Source organism: Periophthalmus magnuspinnatus, chromosome 4 (genome assembly GCF_009829125.3).
Source record: "Periophthalmus magnuspinnatus isolate fPerMag1 chromosome 4, fPerMag1.2.pri, whole genome shotgun sequence".
NCBI lineage: Eukaryota > Metazoa > Chordata > Actinopteri > Gobiiformes > Gobiidae > Periophthalmus > Periophthalmus magnuspinnatus.
This window is the reverse complement of record NC_047129.1, coordinates 12261515-12277805: the sequence shown is the minus strand read 5'-3', so window position 1 is coordinate 12277805 and position 16291 is coordinate 12261515. Positions and strand designations below refer to the sequence as shown.

General features: G+C 39.9%; 1 protein-coding gene across 1 annotated transcript in view; it reads right to left on the bottom strand.

Moving 5' to 3' along the window:
- The window catches only part of insrb (insulin receptor b), a 48418-nt gene extending 34454 nt beyond the window's left edge, over positions 1-13964 (bottom strand). Inside the window, exons 1-2 of the mRNA XM_033965328.2 lie at positions 12783-13964; positions 784-1332 (exon numbers count right to left, since the gene is read on the bottom strand). Coding sequence (XP_033821219.1) covers positions 784-1332; positions 12783-12876 — 643 coding nt within the window. The 5' untranslated portion in view covers positions 12877-13964. The remainder of the gene's footprint in view (positions 1-783; positions 1333-12782) is intronic.
- Positions 13965-16291: the final 2327 nt, after the last annotated feature.

The window sequence follows — 16291 nt, the reverse complement described above, 5'->3', positions numbered from 1 at the left end:
CCTCCCCTACAGCAATGACACAAAACTCCATTGCATCATTTTCTAGAAATGGTGCCTATCATGTGACGCAGAGTTAACAGTCTTACCTGCCGTCCTAGTGCCAATGGCTACCAAAATTATACCAAAATACTACCCTGCACACCACTTCAGATATTTGAACCTTGTGTCTGTGAAAAGACGTCAAAAGCAATCTCATGCAGGGAAATAACTCTTTACCGATTAAAATAAAATCATAAAAATATTACTAAGTTTTATTTGGTGATGTGCAAACAATGATTTCTTTTCTCTTACAACCATCTGCAGATACATGACCAGAAGGCTGTGAATCCCAGTTCATCCTAAAGCACTGCTCTGCTTATTTTACACGCAATGTCTGTACAGCCACATCTCTAAAGAGCACGTATGACGATTAGCATGCTCAATAATGTACAGTAACAGCATTACTTTTATATGTTAGTAACAATGTGACTATCTGACACATCAGGGGAGCTGTAGGCATATAATTATATGACGCAACACTCGGGTCCATCTTTAGCAATCAGAAGGCGTGGCATTTGCACGACCTCTGGTCATTGACATTAGTCGAAGACCTCCACAACATGGAAATCATTGCGATCATTAAACAAACGCTTTGTAATGAAAACATCCGTCACCTCCATTGATTTCTGCAGGAAAAATCCCTGGTGCATGTTCTCAATGTGTGCCAATAGATGTCCATACAGCCTTATGTGTGATGAATTACAGTGGATAATAGTGTGGTGTAGCATAAATGTGTTGACTTACTTCTCTGACAGTGGTCCTGTGACCAGCATCGGCCCCGGAAATGCCCGTTGATGGTGTTCTGAGGGCAGATGGTCAGGCCCTGCGCTGTCCCGGGACATACATCTCCACATTCCCTCTCGTTCTTATTTGCCACAATGTAGTTGTTTTCCATAGAGTCCAGGATCTTGGACCAATCGAGGGTTGCCAGGTAGCACAGGTCTGCGTTCTTCTCGATCCTCACAGCTCCTCTGGTGATGTTCATCAGGCTGTGCAGACCCAGCTCCCTCATCTGCGGCATCTCGTACACCACTAGTGCGTAGTTGAAGAAGAGGTTGTTGCCACGGATTACAGTCAAGTTTGGGAAGAGTTGTGCCAGTGTCTCAAGCCCGTAGACTCGGAACAGCAGCACATAGTCGGTCACCACTCGGAGTTTGGGGTAACTGAGGCCTCGGAAGTCATCCGTCTTTGTGTTGAACATGAGCAGAATCTTTAGGTGACCCTCGATGATGGTGCAATTTTCCAGCGCCTGCAGGTTTGTCACATTATTCCTGATGTCTCTACTCTGGCAGACTGAAAAATAAAAACACAAAAAGTTTAAGATACTTAAAACAATCATTTATATCCTTGCTTGTTTAACAATTAGTTATATTACTCATATTCATGTCTGTAACAGTTTGCTCTAAGGCAGTTATAACTGACGGAAACGCGGATATTCTCTGGCGCCTATACTATATGAAACATCATATAGTATAGGTTCTTCTAAGTGTTTTGCTCAAGAGCACAATTATTATAGCCAGTAAGACTAGGGTCCAAACATGCAAACTGTCCAGAAAGGGTCACTAACTAATTTGTTTTGGGGGGGTTTATTAGTAAAAAGTATCTGATGTTTAATCTCCATCAGCATTTGTATGAACAATGGGTAAACATGACAGGCATTTTTAAGACTAATAATAAGACAAATAAAAACATACACAGGGTTTACCAGAATCATAAACATCAAGCCTCATTTGTGGTTAAAACAAATGTGATTCTCATGATCTGAAGCATCAGTAGCAATAAAGTGGAGCCATTCATAAAGTATCCCCTCTGTCTCTCTGCCGGTCTCCCTGCATAGACACACATATACACACACAGGCACACACACACAGCCTTGGCTTTCATTGGCTCCTCTAGCATGTCTCTGGAGAGGAAATTATTGTATGGCAGTGTCTGAACTGAATGAAGCAGACATGAGAGGGTTAATAGAAATGAAGCCTGCAAGCAAAATGCTTATCCAAGCTCATTCATACTCTTAAGCTGCTGCAAACACACAAGCCCTGTGTGTTTGGGCAGTGCCAGCACTCTCACATCACAGGACTAGAGGATGCATTGGACAAGAGATCTATTAGAGTCTATGTGATATTTCTTGCACAAATTTTTGCTTTGAATAAAGTCAATTGCCCCTGTCAGTTTGATTTTACTGTTGTTCCTTTAACTGTGTGAGTCTTCAGAGAATCATCCCCGTCAGGATAAATTAAACAAATATTTTAGTTGACAATATAGTTCAGTACAAATTATTGTCAAAACATAACATAAAGCCAGCAGCTGCAAAGGCAAGTGGTGTAAACATATTCAATTTGACAAGGTGTAGGAGTGATAGGAATGATTCATTAAAAGAGCTGATGAGAGATATTCACAACAAAATGAAGACATCACACATCTTGCTGGCTTTATTCAAACTTACCATCAAGCATCAAGCATAAATCATTCACAGGTGTTCAATTAAAATATGTGAGTTTTCACGATCTGGTGCCATCATATTGCAGGTGCAGGCTACAGATTAACTTCCCATTCTGTTAATGATTACACGCACAAACATGTCAACAAACCAGGAACAAACTCTGACCGCCTGAATATCAGTGGAATAGTTCTGCAAAGTACAATCACTACTACCATGTTTGCTACTACTACTACCACTGTGGTTGCAATTTAAACCAATATCTACAATATAGCCTTCTGATTGGCCACACTCCTTGTAATGGTAACATTTTGAAACTTGATCCAAAAACATATTTCTTCCTGTGTAGTGTGATAACTGCAACACTACACCTGGCCGTCCTTCCTGCCTTATCTACTGGTCACATCAAACAGGACCACAGGCCTCTGGCACTGTCAGCTGCTGCTTACCGGAGACCTGTTGTGCAATATGACAATACAACAACTGTTACGCAACATGCCAGGTTCAACATGAGCCCCACTTATCATAAAGAAATGTTAAGAATGCACTCAACTATTTCAATTTCGATCCCGACACAGACATAGGTTTATACACTGTAATATGCATTTAAATGAAAGTCACATATTTTGTACTATGATGCAACTACAATAGATCAAGATAAGGCGTAGGTGAGCTGGGGTCATCTTTGGGTTAGGCGAACCAAGACAAGTGATTGCATTGTTGTGTTAGTACAGACATTTATCAGTAACATGTTAAATAAGCTGGAGAGGAACATTTTTGAAAGAGTTTTACAAGGATGATTTTCCTTTAGGGTCACTGTGAAATTGGCAAAAAAAAATTATACTGTCATTTATAGTGTTATTTTCTGAACCAATATATCACACTTCAAAACGTGTGCTCATGACAGATCTACTCTCTACTATACTTTTGATGTGCCTAACTATATCACCAACCTAGAATGACTGCAACTGAATTAGCACTTAAATGTATTTTACAAGCAGTAATAATAAAGGTACAGTGAATGAGTTTGGTCGAGGCCCTACCTAAAACAAGCTGAGTGGGAGAGCAACTGAGGAAGAGTGTGTGGGTAGAAAAGGGGGGCATATGAGGAGCGGGGGGGTGAAAGTGGTGTAACCTGAGCAGCGACAGGAACGCGGGGTGACGTAAGGGACCAACAGGACGGTTGGCCATCACATGCATGAATGGAGGCCTGCTATGGACCAATGTTACATGACAGGCTTCACGTACACAGCCACACAGGGGCAGAGGGGAGGGCACAATAGCCTTATTTACCCAACAACAGACAGGTTTGACAAAGGGCTAGTGGTGAGGTCATGCAAGGACATTTAATCAATATCAGTTTTTAGTGATTTTATGTTTATGCTATTACAGAGGATAAAAACTACTGAAAACAGAGTTAGTGTCGGAGACTTGCTGGACAATGACCGAAAGCCTTCAGTTGCGCGCCCTCCCGCTGTGGACCACCCATACGCAGACAGCTTGGTGCTCTCACTGGCTGTACAGGAGCCCTTAATTACAATAACAACTCAATCAGCGCCTAATGAGCCAATGTGGGCTGGGGGGGTTTTATTCAGAGGGACAGGAGAAAAAAAGGGGGAAAATACCAGAGTGCAGACTAGAACTTACTGTACCATATTGTGTAGAGCCCTATATGAGAAATGTGGGCCATCCTCCCGCCTTGCCTGTCTGTTTGACACTTAATTTGGCAGCAGGAATGAGAAAATGGAGAGGGAGGGAAGTATAAGGGATGTCAGACAAACAGGAACAGCACAAAATAAAGCTGTGAACGGGGTGAACGAGTTTAAGTCTTCAGCAGTATTTGTATACTTGAAAAAAAAATATGGTGGCATTCATGTAAGATACAAAACTAACTAATCACTTTATAGCGGTGTTTGCACATGTCAGTAATGGAATTTCAACTGCAAAAATGTAACAATAACAATTTCCAAAAAGTATGTATTTTTTTACTAGATAGTAGTTTCTCTAATTTCAATATGGTATGTGTCAAAATTGTTCCTTGGAATCCAGAATACACACTTCTTCAATACTTTACGAAGGTCTGAGTCTGGCCACCTGTGAATCTCCCCGTTTTCAAATGGGCGTGACTGAGGGCTGGATTAGTCAATCAGGGACATGCATGGTCCACCATATCGGGCTGAAAAACATTTCGGATTTCTGCAGAATCAATGAGCGAAGCATCAAATTTGATTTTATTTGTAAATCATAGGTGACCAATGAGGGAACCACACTAATATCAATCTGTATAAAAAATACACAGAGTTATTATTCTGGAATTGCCTGGCAAACCCATTTGTATTATAGCTTTATGGTCCATTATTTCTGACAATAGGAAAAAAGCAGTTCAGACTGTGTTTTCGTACACTATGCTTAAATTTCAAAAATACAAGTCTTTTGTTCAATATGGTGCCAATAAAATGAGTGATGCTGTTTTAACCCAGTGTACCATGTCTAGCCTTATTAGAGCGATTCAGCATGAGGTGCAAATGAGGTCATAGCTCATAACATCTCTGTTCATCTCCTATTCAGTCAGCCCCCACAGCTGCGAGCTCCGTTATAGAGTAACTAAAATTTCAGACTGATACTTGTCGTATTTTTAGCATTGTACTCCCTGCAGAGAACTTAATATGCATCAACTAACAGTAGCTGGCATGGTCATGAGAAAGTGGATCATGCTCACAGCTTTAGAAAGTGAGAGAGCAGCTTTATGTCGCCCAGGACGAAGAGGTCTGCCTTGGACGTTGGCTGAAGCATACAGCAGCTGCATGTTAGCATGAAACCAGACCAGGCTAATAGAGCGGGAGGCAGCTAACTCTGGACAGCAAAAAGTGATGAGGTGATTCTCTGATTATAGACATGTCAATAAGGAGACAATATATGGATGTACAAGGCAGCCAGCAGGCAAATGTTTATACAGCTTAGCTATGGAAAGTTCTGGGAACTGGAAATAAAGCAGACATGCGTTTAAATATGTATAAGAGCACTGAATATTACTCAAGCTACCAATTTTAAAATGGACCCTGTCTATCATAATGATGGACTGTAATCCACTAAAACACTATGGCAGAGGAAATTTATTTTTGATGCAAAGTACAAACTAACCAATGGGGGAAAAAAACGAAATACCAGCAGCGCAGAGAGGAGGACAATATTTAGGAGCTAGCCTTGGTGCACAACTGCCTCTGCATGTTCACGTTCCACATTGGAGAAAATAAGATTGAGGTGAGATGAATGAGCATCAGACTTATAATGTGTCTGTTGCTATTACCCCTGCTCCCATGGAGAGCATGGCAAGAGGAGCAGCCCCAGCCTATTTATAAACACCACTGGATCCCCTTACAGCTGTGGCTGGAGGCCAGGCAGGCTGGGATAGCCTGAGGCAGCATACAGGTTGGGTCACCAGTGGGTACTGGTACTGCTAAACTTGTTATTTTCAGAGACTGTGTAAATGTCTTAGTTACAGATGTCACATGCACTCTGATTTAGGAGTGCAAACATTTCCACATATTAAACTGTCCTGTCTACATGTCAGTAATTCTGTATAAAATCTTTTGGACATCTAAGCATTGCTATTTATCAATATGCAATAGAATCAGCAAAATGTGATTAAAATTATTTCAATAGTGAGCCATCATGATTATTTAGATTAATCACTGTAACCCTAGTGAATAGTATGGAACTGTAAGAAGTAAGGTGACCATACCACCTTGAGAAAGCCAGGTTTAGGAAAAGTATTGATGACAAGTAGACATCTAGTTGATTGGATAATGGCAAATACTTAAAGTACCAATATCAGCATATGTACAGAAAAGGCTAGATCAATGTATCCCTGATAGAAATTGAATTAGCTCAATTAAACAAGTTTTTTTGGGCTCAATATTTATCGTGTGTACAACTTCTTTGCAAAATGGGGAGATTTTTGTAATTTCTGTTGTAATACAAAAAGATGTGAGCTGTATAGTGTTGAAAAAGTAACATCTGTGGCTAACTGCATCATTCAGCTATTTATCTGTTGCAGCCCATGCCTTTTAACGTTACCATTTGTTAAAAATGGTTTACTGGGATTATCCTGCATTGTTGTTTTCGTGTCCGTGGCATTTTCAATATTATAATTTATCACAATACATCTCCATAACAATATATCACCCTTCAAAATGTGTTCCCATGACAGGCCTAACTCCAGGTATTATTTATATATTGGTTAAAAGTTTCAAATGTCAGTTTAACATAAAATTATATTAATAGGAATAACAATAATATAACATATAAATTTATATTATTTTTCAAACCAGTACTTCCACCAAATGAATAGGATACCATGCTAAGGGTAACATTTGACACATTGTAGCGAATGAAAATCAAGCGTAGACATAAGTGTGCTGAAGTTATAGTCCAAATAAGACCTGAAACATCTGAAGCTCTTTGATCGTCCCTCAGCAGTGCATACACTGGTGTGGTGAGAGGGAGGCCGCCTGTTGGACTTGTAGCCACATGGCAGCAGCTGCAGGGCCCAGCCCCACAAACCAGAGGGTCCATTTGGGACAAGCTGAGCTGCACCACACCTGCCTCCAGTGAGTTCAGTTAGAAAATGCTTCCCTCTCTCCCTCTTTAGGACTAAAACATGTGTCCACTTTTATTGGACATCATGCCCAGACCTTAAACAGATGTGACATACCTGTATTTTCATGGGGAGTTGTATTCAGGACAGTATTTCAATGTTAACTGATTGACCATTATCAATAAAGTGCGGTGTAACAGAAATAAAAGCCCAGGCCTAAAGCAAAGGAAGCTGTGGATGATGGAGGAGAGCCCAGCTCAGTTTAATGGTCCATTTGTCTGCTGCCCGAGACCACCGGCTCACTCACTCACAGGTCTCTTCATCTGCTTACCCCAGCTCTCCCTCTTAGACTGTTGCTAAAACACAACTTCAATAAGTAAACATTATGTTAAATATGTTATTTATATATATATATATATATATATATATATATATATATATATATATATATATATATATATATAAAACTAAATACTAAAATAAATATTGTCTGCCATGTTAACCAGTCAGAGTCAATTAGGATATCTGACATACCAGTGAGCTGAGCGAATAAAAAAAAAACTAAAAAACACAAGATGTCATTACACTGCCACTTCACATCAAGCAAAAACAATGACCAGAAATACTTACATGCCTGTTGTTTTTGACTTTCCCCATCAGACACTGATTTCCCTACAACATTCCCAGGTGTGTTTCCATGCATTTCTAAGTCATGACATTTGAAAGCACCACATGTATTAACTGTTACATAGTACTTTGATTTTGTTTTACATGTTGACAATAAAAAATAGCTTAATCTATTCTATACTGAAACAATCACAGCATCAAAGAATGAGTGAACACAAAATCATACCGTTTTATATTAGAAATAATATATCCATGTGCAATATGCATAAAACCCTAAAACCACAAACAGTTTTGAAAGGGGAGTTGGGGTGAGTATTGTAACCTATTGCCGGTACAGCTAGTGCTGTCACCATAGTAACGCATCTCAGGCTGGTTCATGGGGACAAAAACACAGACCCCTACCTGACACACATACGCCATAGCTGAACACATAATAAAAGGATGAATGACATGAAGAATCACAAACATGCATCCATAATCACCCTTGCTCTTAGTGAATGTTTTTGTGCTGCAGGTGCACAGAGGAAATAATGCACAGCTGGAATAGCCGCCCTAACTCAAGTGAAGAAAACAACCAACACAGCAGATGGAAAGGTGTCAATAACACAGCACACATGTAAAGGGTCTGGAGTCAGCTAAACTCTCAATAGGTCAGGATAAGCAGGTAAGTGTCTGTAAAAGACTGTGCATTTGCTGCAGTGACAGAAAAACAAATGAGTGCTGAATCCTTTCACCCTGCAGATAAAAGTGCAGGGAGTGAGATATGAGAGGAAACGGAAGAACGACCCAGCTCTAGAACACAACAAAGGACATCACGTCAACACAACTTTTCTGAGCTCCTAGTTTCTATGACATAAGATAAATCCTATTAGAGTAAGTAGTGTATATGCATCTCATTTTAAATTTAATCAAAATCCTAGACTATGAGATTACAGAAGCTAAAAAGTTTTCTTTGAAGGAACAGACTTTTGTATTTAGAACTAAAACCATCAATCACTGTACACAACACAGTCCTGTGTGTGTATGTAGGCATAATTATCTGTTGAGAAACTTACTGCACTGTGTCAAATAGCCATGTCTTTAGTCATATGACGGTCTTAAAATACATTTAACCCATCAGGTTCTGTTACACTGCAGCTCCCAGCTCCAACATGTCATATGCGTAGTACTGCATGAAAAATATTTTTATAAAGATTCCAAGTGGCTATTTGAAGTATCCTAAAAGTAATGTATTTAAAGGAGAAATCAAGACCATTTCAGCTAAAGATGTAGTGAATTTAAACATTAGAAACCCTTAAATGCAATTTATACCACAAAACAAAACACTTCAGTTTATTTGTATTTAATATCATATTGTAGCTCCAACAACTGAAAACTGACACAGAATCTCACTGTAGCGACTGTAACATGAACTAGTGCTCAACCCTGACTCCAAAGATGCCCAAATCTGTGGCTTGATCCGAGCATTATGAGACTTAGGGGTTTTACCATGTGAAGTCACAGGTAGTGAAAATAGAAAACAGATTTATACAGCGTAATAGCATTCTGTGTGTGTGTGTGCGTGTGTGTGTGCGTGTGTGTGTGTGCATGTTACCCTGCGCTTCATTAGATTTCTTTACACGGGAGGTATACACATAGTTCATTTAGGACTGACTTGCAGTTCTGATTTTGTCAGTAGTATTGGTTAAGTATCGGTTTAGTAGCCAGTACAATACTTTAAGTAGCCTGGCATAAAACTTGGCTAGGACGTACAGCAAATCTGAAAACCAACAGCCACTTATTTGTAGTGCACATTTTTCAGATGAAGAAGGTATCTCCTCTCAAATATCCTTGCATCATTCAGAAAAAAATGTATCTCAGTATTATCTCAGTAGTGGCCAAAGACATGCACTCAAGAACACCAAGTACCACCAGCTCTAGAACTCCAAATACCACCAACTGTAAACCAGACACCTGTATGAAACTGGCTGAACTTATCCTGGATAGGTTTGTCTTACTCAGACAGACTAACCCAGACATGAGTGTCTATGGATAACGGTAGGACAAACACAAATCATTCATAACTCACTGTGTCAGTCCTGGATTTTCTGAATGAAGCCGCCATACTGTGTACTTGGGGTCAGCTACATATCCCCAGAGTTCTATGTTCCCACGTTTGATTGTAGAGTAATGGTTAAGGTTAAGGCCTGTTCTGTTAAGGTTAGGGTGAAGGTTTATCCATTTTCAAAAATATCTTTTAAATGCTAAAAAACAGAGTTGTAGAAACATAGAGGTGGGGGAAAGTAAGTGCACTCCCATGTAAGAGGAACTGTCAATTATCATCATAAAATATACCAGGAATTAAAAGATAAAACATATGTCAAATGCGACTGCTGCGTTCATGTGTACGTCTCAAAGAAAGTTCATCAGTCACCGATAAAGCAGACTGAAGCACCAATGTGCCATCTATCACAGCACAATGGGCTGAGTGAACAGAGCAGGGAGTAAAGACGCACAGCCTCATACAAGTGTGGGTATAAAATAGTGAATATATTCCAGTTTGGAATATCCTTTAAGGCAAATGTATTTAAATATCATTGCACTTGAAATTCTGGGTGCAGAACAGCTGGATTCTCGTCTCTGATTAGTCAAAGAATCTTCTTATTCTGGAAGTTAACTTCTGGAGTTCAAGACATTTGTCATACAGATCTACCCCGATAGATCTACCTTCCAGGTGGGGCCACTCCCCATTTTTTTAGGAACCACTTTTCTAGACCAAACAAAACATGGAATATCTGTGTGATTACCAGATTAGAAATTACTTGCATTTTTGAACCATAAAACATCACAACAACAACAAAAAAATCTACAATGCACAGTAGTAAAGTAGCCTGCTGGATCAGATCTGTGTGGGGGGGTCAGGGGCCATTCAGCACAGAGGGGCCAGTGCTAACAGGCCTCCTGCTTTTCAGCCTACCCTAGTACAAACTGTTCTCATGCATGGCCACCTCCTCTTGACAGACAAACACACAGGAGCAGTCTGGTCAGAGAGACTGTGGTCTGTAGGAGCAGTCTGGTCAGAGAGACTACAGTGGACAGGAGCAGTCTAGTCAGAGAGACTACGGTTTGCAGGAGCAGTCTGGTCAGAGAGACTACAGTGGGCAGGTGTGGTTGTTGGATCAGCTCACTATGCACCTGCACCACACACAGCTAACAGGCTAAATGAGCAACAGGCACTACAGTTATAAGTATTTGTCTGATATCAATGCTACAAGGTTACAACTTTGAGTTAATGTAAGACTTAAAGGCAGTCATTTAATTTACATAATTTTAACAGGAATACAGGAAAGTATGTCATGTTTTTCAACATCCTACCTACAGCATACAGATTTCGGTCTAAGAGTTGTGCTTACAAGCTTGAGATGAACAAGAAGGGGGCAAACCTCCTAGTTGCACAACTTGTTTTTCAAAAGTTTGACCTGGAGACAAGTCAGCAATTCAGAAAAGCACTTCACTAGTGCCTATGAGATGACCACAAAGAGGCAAGACTATAAAAGTGTTAACATGAGTGGGTAGACAGATCCCAGTTAGACAGTCTCTCCATAACAGGGGGAGTGCTGTGAGGCAGCATGTGCAACAATAGTATTAGAGTGGTTTGCACTCTCATCATAAAAATCTCTTAACTGCCAAATATGGTCACTTCCTAGGGATTTGAGTAAATCAAGACCCAGATAACCAATGACATCTACCCTTCTTTATAGAGGAAGAAAACGAAAAGAAAAAAATAGGAAGGAGGAGGGTACAGAGCTGGCCCTGTCCAATTGCAACCCCTTATGGGCCTCTGCTCTGTCTGCATACGTGACCTGTGAAAAGTAGCCTCAAGACTTCCTAAGAACCAGGCCAATGAAAGTCTTTATGCGATAAAACTAGAAGTGAACATAATCAAGGGAATGGAAAGACACCTACAATGCCTTTGTTCTATAACATTTCAAATGTTAAGGCAAAACGGATCTGGTTAAAGTTTAATGTGTAACCATTTCCATGGTAATGGCTTTCAAAACTTTACAAGAAATTTAAATAAATACCTAATAGTGCTGCGACGATTAATCAGAAGAATCATGACTGACTAATAAAAAATCGTAGTAAGTAGTATTTCATCGTTACACCACAATATTAAAACAAAATGTCAAAAAGTAATAATTCAGTATTATTTTCAACGTGAATACACTTCGCTATTTTTCTATCTAGGAGCTTTCAGTCACCGTGTCTCCACATTAAATGGGTTAAAATGTTTTTTTGTTTTATTATCTATATGTACAATAAAAATAAATGTATCTAAATGTGACTTTATAACATGTGCTGAATAAATTAGAGTTTAATTGACTCCTCCTGAGCACTCAGAAGCACATGTAGACGCATTGAGGTTCGTAGGCGCCTTGCACGCTCGCATGGGACACAACAGACAAATCAGCGCTAAACACTTGTAAGCGTCAGCGGCTTGTTTGTTTGCTTTTATGTTGTGCGCGCGCCTCTGCGGTGTGTTTGTGTGTAGCTATGAGAGGCCTAGCCGCGCTCATTGGGCCAATCCTGCTATTCCCAGTTTAGACTCGCTGCGGCAGACCACCCTTGTCCAGTTACATCAACTAATCTGGCTCTGGGGCTGGCGCAGGCAACACAGGCCGCTGTTCAAACGTGTAGCTTTAAGAAACATGGCAAGGGGCGGGGTCACGAGCGCGTACGACTACAAAACCTGAAATTACCAGCCCCTTAATTAGACAGAAACAAACCACGGAGCATGCGTCAAAACAAGCGTCTCATCATTAAAGCGAATTCAATTAGGAATAAACCAAACTAATAAACCCAACTATATTCAAATAAGGTATACTACTTGACCCTTACGCTTGCGTTAACTTTACATTTCACTGTGCAACTAGTTTGCAATGAGTTTTAATGTTATTATTTTTATTATTATTGTTGTTGTGGCCTAATTGAGCTAACAGTGTGTTAAAGAAAGTAAATGGCTAATTTAGCTTCTTATTAATGCCAATCACCAGTGTCTGTCAACATAGATTACACCTTGAGAGGTAAAACAATACTTACTTTCCCCGTTGATCAGTCCACATTGGCATATGATGCAGGTGCTGAAGATAAGACACACTATTTGTGTTCGCAGTTTTAGCGTCCACCGTCCCATTTTGATATATGGATAGGAAGAACCTTCCTTCAAAAGGCCCTTAAAACTCCAGTATCAATTGATTAGTGTTTTAACTCTTCAATAGATGATTATCTTAAAACAACTTGTTCGAGGTTCCCCTCCCGTTGTCTAGGCGTGAGCACAGAAATCTGCACACTACTAAATAACGTGATCTTGGGTTCTGGCAACACATGTACGAATGAATATCTTCATCTTCCATAAGCGAAGGCGACAGTCCACGTTCATCTGTTTTGTTTTGGTGATTCCCTACATACAAAAAATATTAGATCCTTTTTGCAGCGGGCTGAAGAGGTCCAATCGGTTTGTGCTCATTGCAATATTATAGTGCTCCAGTGAAATAAAAATCATCCAAAACCGGTGCTAAAAGAATCGCTCGGATGCAGAATATGCAAACAGTACGTCCATCACGCATGGGCTCAACTTGTCGCCCAAGTATCGGTTTAGAAGCCGACAGGTCTTTGAATTCGCCACTTAAATGCAATTTCTCAGCAGAAGCTCCCTTTTAAGACAGGAGTGAACACATCCCAGGAAACTGATCAGAGCAGCTACGTGCAGTAGAGACGCAGCTTTTCCCACTACGACCTTCCTCTGAACTCCTTCACCCCCGCTGACCACCACGCCGCAAGCCACTCCGCCGCCAGAAACGACCAAACGGATAAAACTAAATAAGGGTTGAAAACGTGTGAGCCCAAAGGTGATCTGTATCCGTCCAATGTATCAAAAAACGACGGAAACATCGGCGGCGTTGAAGCTCCACGCTGCAAATGGAATGAGAAACTCCACCACGCCGCCCGTTTCTTTTCTCAGATGAACGATAGCTGATTTGGAAAACAGCTAACGCTAGCGAGCTAATCCAAAACAACAAGGTTTTCGAGTCAGCCCCACAGTTCGAATAAAGCAACACAGACAAAGTAACTATTCCTTGCCCGAGAGTCTAAAATAGTGAGGTAAACAAACATAAAAAGACTTAAAAAGACGGGTCAAGTGTAAAAACTTGGATTCCCGTTCGTATAGCGACTGCTCTCCCTCAGGTACCTCCTCTTTCCGTCTCTCCACAGTAAACAAGTCCTGCCAGTCCTCAGCTGGGCCGCGGCCTGGTGGAAAACCCGGAGCGGATCTCTGCTAACTCAATAGGTCCTGTGTGGATCTGGACTGCTGCTGTTACCGGGGAGGCTCTGTGCTCAGGCTCTACGTGTGAACTGGACTACAATGAACAGGAATGAAGGTGCAAAAGTAAACTATGAGCAAAAAGATTGCATTTCAAATACAAAATTGTAAAAAAAAAAAAAAAAAATATATATATATATATATATATATAATACTCCCCAAAATAATACAATTAATAACGATATTCTATGACCAATAATACTATCTAGTCACTAATGTTTATCAAGTCACTGCAGTCCACCCATTATCACAACTGTGAATATGAATAATAAACACACTGAAAAAATACTGAAATTATTAAGTCTATGTGGCCTCCTCTTACAATTGTAGATCTGGCTTAAAGACATTCACACGTGATTTTTCTCACCGATGAAGTAATGTAAACATTGTACACAGTAAGTAAAATACCCTTAAGAACTCCACAACAATTTGATATGAATATACATGTGATCTCTGTGCCAACTTCAGACAGAGCACAGAACTATCACAAAACTGCTCTATAAGAATTGACCTAATGTGGCCAATACATGCAGGCTGGGTTAGTCTTCTTTTTAGTTGGCGCAGTCTTATTATTCTGAGGAATGTTGTTTCCCAGTGAACAGAGTAGATGAGGTCTTACTGAGATTAAATGTCACAGGTCTGAAGGACTAAGGGTTGGGGAATCTAGTCAAAACAAATCGTTCTGTGGTATTCCCGCTGTCCACATTCCTCTCCTTCACTATGTACTTCCTCCTGAGTGAACTGGACGAGTGAATGACCACCCCACTAAACTAGAGTGCTTTTATATGAGTGTAAAGGCTCCACTGCTATGCTCTACTATCACTCTGTTGTACTATGACTTTATTTCAGTAGGTGGCACTAAAAATAATATCTGTCAATTCGCATACTCCAAATGTCAAATAAGGACAAAGAGATACAACACAGTACAAATATGCAGCAGGTAATCTGAGGCATGGTTGACAGATATTAAAAAAAAAAAAAAAAAAAAAAAATACTATTTCATAGTAAAAGAAAGATTCAATTCTGTCAACTGGACAGAAAAGGTTTTGAGTGAGGAAGCTCATCCAAGCTGCTTCCTCAGTTCAGTTCAGATTGCTGGTGGACACTGCCTTCTACTATCTATCTGAAGGGAGAAACTAACTACACACCTGTTGTTTACAGTTTCTGTTTATCCTATTCTATACAATTTCAGTTTATAATTTAATATAATTTCTGAAGAATGGCCGGCATGTTTGTTGTCTGCATATCAAACACTCTGACAAAGAGATCAATGTTGACTTTTAAATGTATTTCTTTTTGGTTATTTGAAGACACTTTTACATTTTCTGAATGCCAGCTACAAAACACCAATTTTTAACTTTGCACACATTTAAAGTTTTTGTAAGTTTGGTCTCCTTTGCCATCTGTCAAGAATGTGCTTGACAAATCTGCAAAAAGGCTGTGTCAGTTGTTCATATATGGCTGGTGTTGCTGCTTGTAAATGAAGGCTTATTAAGTTTGAATAGGAAAAGTATTTCCTTTGTTGGTAGACTCAGTGATTAGCTACATGTGAAGCTTTGAGCAGGACCTGTGTATCACTGCAGAGGAGCTGTATATAGGGCTTAAACACACACATACCCGTTCTCTTCAAATGACCCCTTATGTGGGTTTTATAGTTTTATACACCAACTGTTTTGCACTTGTTTTATCGTCGTTGTATACTCTCAATTCCACCACTTCTACTTCTGTTAAATCTCTGAAAACACCTGTATACGTTAGTTACTGTCACAAATATGTTTTGTTTATATATGATATAATACAAAAACATTTCCTCTTCATCCTTTGTTTCATTCACTTCATGACACTTAGACATGGGCTGAAAAAGTTTTGTATTTGTGTTGCAAAATCTTCCTAAACTCTGCATGTTTGTGAAACTAGTATCTACAATCTACCACATTCACATTGTCTTTATAGATAACCAACCACTCTGTATGCCTTACAGGTGACGTAATGTCATATTGTGGCAACATAGAGATGCATAAATATTATTCATTTGCACATATTGTACTGAGTACACTTGCTCTAAATACATGCCAGGAGCACAGGCCACTTTGAGCCATTGATGAGGAAGTCTAAAGCCTTTGGAAAGGACACAGGGCTCCACTCTGTGATTGGGCCAGTGATCCGATAAATCTGAGCTCCAACTACACAGAGCATTGTGATAATCCAGAGTGATAACAGCTGCAGT